General features: G+C 38.7%; 1 protein-coding gene across 2 annotated transcripts; it reads right to left on the bottom strand.

The window, feature by feature from the left end:
* Window positions 1-60: 60 nt before the first annotated feature.
* zgc:64051 (leukocyte surface antigen CD53) lies at window positions 61-6,856 on the bottom strand. 2 transcript variants are annotated; one of them, XM_017439524.3, is made up of 8 exons: window positions 6,699-6,856; window positions 5,974-6,058; window positions 3,280-3,468; window positions 2,819-2,893; window positions 2,626-2,730; window positions 2,432-2,536; window positions 2,239-2,322; window positions 61-417 (listed from the first exon to the last, which is right to left on the bottom strand). In XM_017439524.3, the coding sequence occupies exons 2-8, from the start codon at window positions 6,034-6,036 to the stop codon at window positions 346-348; spliced, it is 693 nt and encodes a 230-aa protein (XP_017295013.1). In that variant the 5' UTR covers window positions 6,037-6,058; window positions 6,699-6,856; the 3' UTR covers window positions 61-345. The 2 variants fall into 2 exon arrangements, with proteins under 2 accessions (XP_017295013.1, XP_037830653.1); XM_037974725.1 differs by lacking the exon at window positions 5,974-6,058 and having other exon boundaries at window positions 6,699-6,791.
* Between the last annotated feature and the right edge of the window lie 1,476 nt (window positions 6,857-8,332).

The following is an 8,332-nucleotide window of genomic DNA, read 5'->3' as shown; positions in this document are numbered from 1 at the left end:
TGCAAACAGGAAATCAAGATCAAGTGACAACATGGAGACCAGTAAATGTTACACAGTTGCTACTGTAAATAAACTTTTAATATTAGAAAAAACAAAACACTTTTCTTTATATATTGTTGTTTTTCAGAACCATATATCATGTAGAGAGACATGCAGAAAACAAAATTTATCAATAAGCAAAAATTACAAAAAAGCTATGCATGAGAAAGTTTAAAAGGAAAACAGCAGTTTATAACTTAAATGTTTGGGGGGTGAGGGTTTGGGGATAAAAAAGGTTGTTTTCAAAAACTGTACACCAGTTTTAATGTAGAAGTGAACAAATACAGGCGTATATATTCAGAGAGTCTACAACTTGTAGCCCAGTCCAGATCGACTGATGTGGCAGAAGAGCGTCATGGCGAAACACATCCCCAACACCTGAAAGCAGAGAAGTCATTTATTTCAGTGCAGCCTGGTTTCATCAGTAGGATTCTATTTATCAAAGCAAGTAAATAAGCTCATTTTTACTAGAATAGATCTCTAATAAAGTGGCTGTGCAAACAACATTATTTTGGCCTCTATCTGAAAAGTAAAGCCAATGAGTTAAACATCTTAAAGGGATAATTTGGATATTTAAATGATGTTTTGTGTAAAAGTTAAAAAAATTTTTTACCTGTTGTAGATAGATTTTTGGAGAAATAAAGCTTAATTCTGTGGCGTGAAAAGCCAACGGCGAGTCGAAATGCAGCTGAGATCAAGTGGGGTGCTGTCACCAAAAGACTATTTCTTACACCTCTACCTTGCCCACAGTTGTGGTTATTTCAAGCAGAACACTAATAATAGTGCTGAAGTAACTGAAACCGATGGCCATGCAAAGGTTTAAAAAAATTGTTTCCATGAACTGCTATGACATTTTGAAAATTTGAATTTAAAGACCGTAAAATATCTGCTTTGGAAGTGGATCAGCTTGGACTAGCTGTCAACATCTGAGCTATCTACAACAGGTAAGATATTTATTGTTCATAAATTTTCTAATTTTCACTTCAAAATGGCCAAATTATCCCTTTAAATTGGCACTAAAACTAATGGACAAAAGTTGACTTAATCTGCAACCTCCAAAACATTTGATTCTTTCTCTAGTTTTACTTTTAATTACTAAGATAATAATAAATATGAGGCAGTGGAGGGGCGGCTGTGGCTCTGGTCATATCAGTCATCCTCCAACGAGAGTCGCAGGTTTGATTCCACCAGTATGCAGTCACATGTCCAAGTGTCTCTGGGTGAAATACTGAACCCCTCTTGGTGTATGAATGTGATGTTAAGGAAGATTTATTCAGATTAGCTTTGTGGAGATTGTGTCGTGCTGTGAGTGGACGGCTGAATGAGGACACAGATTGTGTTATGAAGGCAACTATTTACATGGCGGTCCTGTACGGCTGGGAATCAATCAGCAAAACTGGTAATGTTATAAAGCTAAAAATAATTTTATGCCATTTGTATATTCCTTTATCTTTTATTCCAGCTCTTGCTTTTAATTTTTTGAAATGTCCTTTGAGTCGCTGTAATTTTACATTTTTATCTTTCTATATGCGCTTGTTTTTTTGCACTTTGTCAAAATGGTTTTAATCGTTTATGTAAAGCATTTTGACGCGCCGTGTTTCTGAAATGTGCTATAAAAATAAAGCTGCGTTGCCTTGCTTTAAAAAAAAATGGGGTGAGTCAAGAATTATTAAAACAAAAAGTCCAACCTTCAGGGATTTTCTGTTAGCTATCAGTGATGCCTTGTAAGCCGTGACATCAGTCACTGAGCACAAAACCTGGAGAAAGGCTGAAGTCTTCCTCCAGGTTAGGGTAATGAGGGCTTATTTTTCTTCCAGGCTTATAAAATAACTCTTAAAAACATACTAGTGTCATAGAACGCTCTTATTTGTTTAGTTTGTTGGTGGTTTCTCAACAGAATTTACTCCACGAATATATGTGTGCTCTGAGGATAAACTGTTTATCATGTCGTTGGTGCTGAGGCCGCTGCATGTATCAGTGCCACATACATTCATCAGCATTTAACAGTTTAATATGCCACCGATGGCCTCACTAAGATCCTGCAAAGACCACCCAGGTAATGGTTGTTATTTGACATCATAACGGGGTGAAGGGGTCTAAATGAAATGAGTTGGAGGAACCATTGCTAAGATGAACTGTATTTGCAGTTTGACAGTTTCACTCTGGTGCAACATTTTACTCCCTCCACCTTCAACTTACCTCAATTATACAAAGAACAATGACAGAAATGCCAGTAGTCAGGAAATTTTCCTCAAACCAAGTATTGAGCTTGACCAAACAGCCCTGAAAAGACAACAGGAAGACGTTATCTGTAAATGTTTTAATGCAAAAATAAAAGTATCTTCAGAGTAAAGGCTCTTTCTGAGGCGTAGACTAATAACCATGTGTCTACCTGTTTGTGGTACAGAGGTTTGGGGATGTCACATTTGCTCTCGCAGCAAGATGCAGGTACATGACTTTCCCAATCTGTGAAGTTATGGACTCCACAGCATTCAAACTGCGGGAACCCCATTAAAAAACAATAAAAACACTTGATTCCACACAGAATGTGAGCAGGCATCACATCTCTACTCTGTCAACTCTTACCGTGTTCTGAACATAATCCCAGTCGCTCTGAAGGTTTGTATTGTTACCCTGCTCTCGTGCGTCCTTCAAACCTTTGTTGAGATCCTCTGTTAGCCGCTTACTGATCTGAACAGTGTGGTGAGAGTAGCAGATCGTATTTAGTGAGCTGAATCTTTTTTTTAATAAATCTTATGTTGTAAAACAGTCGTCCTACCTCTTGCTCATACATGAGCATCAGGCACGCTGCAGTCAGCTCCACCAGCATCAGGATGAAGAGCAGCAGGAAAAACTGACAACACAGTTTGGTGCCGGTTTAGTTTTACTTTCAGCATATAAAATGGAAAAGAAAATACTACTCGAAACAACTCATTTAAGGTGAAAAAAATGACCTTTGATGATGCAAATAAAACATTTTTCTTCAACTTGATGTACATTGAGTCAAATTAGTTAAACTAAACATCTTCAGCTTCATGAAACTCAGAGTTTACATTTAGGCTACATTAGAACAACACTTTCAAAAGGATCTGTCATTGATTTGGACGAGACATGATGAGGCGTTAACCCCCTTTAACAAAAATCCTGTGAAGCAGCTTTTTCCTTTGGGTTGTGTTCCCACCTTTAGACTTTAGGTTAGACACTGCGGTGTGTGTGTGTGTGTGTGTGTGTGTGTGTTACCGTCAGCAGGAGACAGCGGTTCTCTTTCAGAGCACCCAGGAAGCCCAGGAAGGAGATGCAGGTGATGATGATGCCGCTGATCAGCAGCATTTTGGATATGTTCAGGTTGGCCAGGCTGGGAATCAGAGCGGTCATCTGGTAGGTGACCATCAGGTACACACCTAGGCTCAGAACCGCCACACCACAGATCTAACAGGAAACACGAGCCAGTTACACAACGCTGCACCCCTGTTGTGTTCAGAAACATGTTGTAAAGAAATATTTGGGCCATATTTAAGTAAGGTTCAGTGTAAAAGTTATAAACAATTAAAGGGATGTTTTGATTCTCAGCCGTGACATCAGTCTCAGAGAACATCGTCTCAGTTGCCTGGCTAGCCAATTGAGGGCCTGTTTATTTTTTTCAGGCTTACAAAACAAGTCTTTATCAAAAATGACATACTGGTGTGAGAGAACTTTAAAAGAAATAACATTCAGCCAATATTAAACCTCTATGCTTTTGCCCAATCCCGCTTGTTTAGTTTGCTGTTGTGTTTTCAACCATACGTCCGTGTCATCATGCTGATCACAGACAGACCATGTTTCTACCGATGGTGCTGAGGCTGCAGATGTATACGTCCACCTGATTGGCAGCCTCAGACACAATCTACAAGCTCAGCAGTCAGCACGCAGACATTCACGTAGGAATTTGCTGTGTTACTTTGTGTTGTTTTTGAAAAACAGTCGTTTCATAAGAATGAAAAATGGAAAACATCAGACCCTTGTTTGGCTAGTCATTAGCCTATCCAGGGCTAAGATTTTTGTCCTTTCTCAAAACTTTGTGCTCTTTGACTGAATGGAGCTAAGACCATTGGACTGATGCCATCTTAAAACAACTAAATTTTCAAAAGTTTTTTAGTGGTTCATGTGAAAACTATGTTATAAAGCTTTACACCAGGGTCAATTACATGGTTATTATGGTTATATATATATATATATATATATATATATATATATATATATATATATATATACTGTGTGTTTATTTCCAACTGCAAAAGGTATACAGAGCCTTTCTAACTAACCAGACTACTCAAAGCACTTTACAACACAATCTGTGTCCTCATTTACCCATCCACACACACCTCTACTTCATCTACATCTATACAACACTAACCTGAATACATCCTTCTATAGAGTCTAATCAATTCTTGCCTAGGGACACTTCGACATGTGACTGCATACAGACAGGAATCAAACCTCTGGCTTTCTCGTTGGCGGACGATTGCCCTAACCACTGCGCCGCAGCTGCCCTGTTGTAGCACTTCTGGTGCAGCCTGTGTAACTTCCTACAGGAATAACATCATATATTTTGGCCTAATAACAGGACTTTGTGAAACTGGCAGTAGTTTAAAGGTTTGCTGTAATATCTCACTTGGCTACAACTGTTCAAGACTAGTTTGTGACACAAAATTGCAAGAATAGGCGATTTTTTAGGACTGAGGCTGCAGACACAACAAAAGGAACTGGCAATGAGCAAAGGGAAATCATAAGTATCTGTGCTGGAGGATCAAATTAATGTAAGCAGATCCTGCACATCATGACACTACAAGCCAACTATACTCTCTCTGCACATGCTCAGTAAACCCCAGTGTCTTACTGGGTGCCACTGTTGAAGACAAGTGAGAAAAAAGGCACATTCTCCTGTCTTTCATGCCTGCATGAGTTTTAGACTAAAATCATCTTATGGAGGAGAAACCATGTAGTTGTATCTGTAATGGTCAAACCTTGAAAACATTATGCATGATCTCACGCAGTAATGTGAAATATCACACAAAATGAGCAGCACTTATTTATAGAGTACGTGTTGACCATCACGTTTAAGCTCAATGTCTGTAAAACTGACAGTTATACCCATTTTTGTGTTGGCTAATGTTAATTAGCTGTGTCAGCCATCTTGAATTGGATTGACTCCAAAAGCGAATCACTTGCAGACATACAGCCAATGATTACTTTGAGAGTTTCATTAAAACCTGTCCAGTGGTTCATGAGATTTTACTAACTGGCAAAAAGGGTAGACTCCCAGGTTATGCTGAAGTTTTAGAAGTAGGACTCTGATTATGTGTTGTGACTGACTCCCAACTACAAGTAAATCAAATTTTAGCACAATATCTGTAAAATTTACAGAATTATTGACATTTTGTGTTTAAAGGTTAGTTGGCTATGGTGGCCATCTTGAATTAGGTTGCTCCAAAAGTTATTTAGTTCTAGATTTACATCTTTTCTACAAGTTTTAATCAAATCTGTTTAGGGGTTCATGAGATGATGGACTTGTGTCCTGTCCAGGGTGTCTTTCACCTCTCACACATTGACTGCTGGAGATAGGCACCAGCTCCCAGTGAGCAGAAAAAGAGAAGCAGGAAAAGTGGATGGATGGATGGATGGATGGATGGATGGTTTATGAGTTATCTTGCTAACTGACAGACACACACAAACAAAACATTATGGTCTACCTTTCACCTTTCATCAGTGTGTAATAATAGATGTTTCCTAAGAAATGAGGTTTTAGCAGAATTTGCTTCTGTCAGTCATCACTTGGGTCAAATTTAGACTTTGCTTTTATCTCCATGTCAGTGTTAGTTTTTTACATCTCATTACGCACCGCAGGTGGTGGTGGTGTGTGTGTGTGTGTGTGTCTATGTCCTCAGATATACTTACAAAACACAGGAAGTTGGCAACACACATGGTGTACTTTAAACACTTGAGGCAGCCTTGAGCCATTTTGAAATCCTGCTGATCTGATCTGCAGCAGGAAAAAAGACCATTTTATCTGCGCCTGATATAAGTGGAATAAAATCTCATTCTGAACCTAAAACTATTTGGTTTTGATTGACATAGTGTGTTATGTTTCTGCAGGTTCTTTCTGTGCTCACACAGCAGGGAGGTGACAGTGACGCAGCCCACTTCCTGTTTTCTGACTCAGTTTACCAGAAGAATAAAATTAGTTTGTTCTCATTTCATGTGAAAAACACCAGGGTTTGGTTTTGGGGGAAGGAATTGATTAATTTGGACAATAAAACAACTTCACTAAACTGTGCTGAGAATGACTGTTGATAAAAATTCATTGTAAAAATAAAAATGAAGTACAAAATTGTCAAATTCTTGATTTCTTTCTAACAGCTGTTAGCTATAAGAATGAATAATAAAGACAGAGGTCAGAACTGTTTATGTTTGACATTTAAAGTGAATGAAATTCAACAACTTGGTTGGTATTTTAGTTAATTTTTATTCGCACATTTTGCCCCCCTCAGGTGTTTTGTTTTTTTTTTTCTTCTTACAAGTTCACACATTTTTACATGATTAACATTAGTGGAACATGACTTGTAAATATCCGACAAATATTAGGTAGAAGTAAAAGCCAAGAAATAAAGCTGAAGTCTTACCTGCTCTGAAGAATTAGTCTGTGCTGGGCTCTGTTTTCAAGCTTGTGCTGATTGAGGTTCTGAGTTGTGCTCACTTCCCCTTCTCATCGTGCTTTGGACCAAGCGGAAAAAGCCCTTGGGGCTTTCAGCAGCCCTTCTCACTTCCTCTTTCTGAACTTTAGTTGCATGGAAAAAACTATGACAAAGTGGCAACAAATGGCAGGACAGGGGGCGAAGGTCTGACACCATGATTATATTTAGAGGAGATGTACCCACCCAAAGAAAATCCCACGCTGAGAATCAAACTCCGAGCAGCAGCTGTTTGACCTCATTCAGTGTACTCTTATGTTCAACAAATGATGTTTATATCTGTGATTTCCACAGAATACAGTAATTCACCCTGAAGGTCCTGACAGTTTACTATTCCTAGCATTTCTTATGTTTTTTATTTCTTATTTTGGGTTTGGGTTGCAGTATTTTCTTTTTTATTAGTGTGATATTTGTATTTATTTTGTTGTTTACCAGCCTTCCTGTTTTGCTGTGAACATATTGTGTTTGTATTTACCTCATTATTTGAGCTTATCAGTTATGGAGGTTTAACTGACTAAATAAAATAAATAAATAAATACATCATGAAATAATTAAATGTAAATGACCCATGAAATAAATAAAGGTCTCATTAAATAATTAAATGTACCTGCCACCTTTCAGCGTTTAGTGCACCCTAACCCTAACCCTGGGGGGAAGGTGGGGGCAGGTTCACAAGTTACTATGCTCTATCTGCATGATGCAATAGTCTACTCTTCTGATTTTGATTCTCACTTCCAGCATCTGGAACAGAAGTACTCTAGTAGTACCAAATGCGGTGCTGAAATTCTCTTTCGTATGCCAGGGGAAATCAGAAGCTGGGATCTATTAACCCAAATCCAAAGAACCACAGTGACCTTTACTGTAGCAATTGAAACTACTGAAGCATGAGAGGATTTTCAGAAAGGAGATGAAGTGATTGCTAAGGTTGTGGAGAGGGTGCATGGAGGGCATCCCCCAAATGTGGAACAGAGAGCCAACGAAGCCAGCTGTGAGACGCCTGTTGCGTGAGTGGAAGTGACTGCATATTAAAGATGGTGTGCTGATGTGAAAAGCACAAGATTGGACGTTATCCCAAATAGTGGTCCCAGCCAACAAGACACAAGGGCTGTGGGAACAATACCACAGGGCCTCCGGTCAAATGGGTACTGCAAAGGTGGACACATTATTGAGGAAGATCTTCTATTGGCCAGGTCTGGGAAATGATGTCCAACGATGGGCCAAAACACGTGCCAGTTTTGTTCAACAGAAGATGGGCCCAAAGGTGAGGGCACTTTTAGTCCCCATTCTCACATCCTAGCCACATAAAATTGAGGCAATAGACTACTTGTCATTAGGTCGACCAGCTGATGCCTACCCCTACTTATTAGTTGTCACTGACCTTTTTTCTAAGTCAATCAATCAATCAATCAATCAATCAATCAATCAATCAATCAATCAATCAATCAAATTTTATTTGTATAGCACATTTCAGCAGCAAGGCATTTCAAGGTGCTTTACATAATTAAAAAACAAAATAAAAACAGCATGTGACAATGAATAAACAGTAAGAAAGAGACAAACATCAA

The sequence above is a fragment of the Kryptolebias marmoratus genome, linkage group LG1 (assembly GCF_001649575.2).
Source record: "Kryptolebias marmoratus isolate JLee-2015 linkage group LG1, ASM164957v2, whole genome shotgun sequence".
Lineage (NCBI taxonomy): Eukaryota > Metazoa > Chordata > Actinopteri > Cyprinodontiformes > Rivulidae > Kryptolebias > Kryptolebias marmoratus.
The sequence above is the reverse complement of the archived record's forward strand: the minus strand, read 5'-3'. Positions and strand labels throughout refer to the sequence as shown.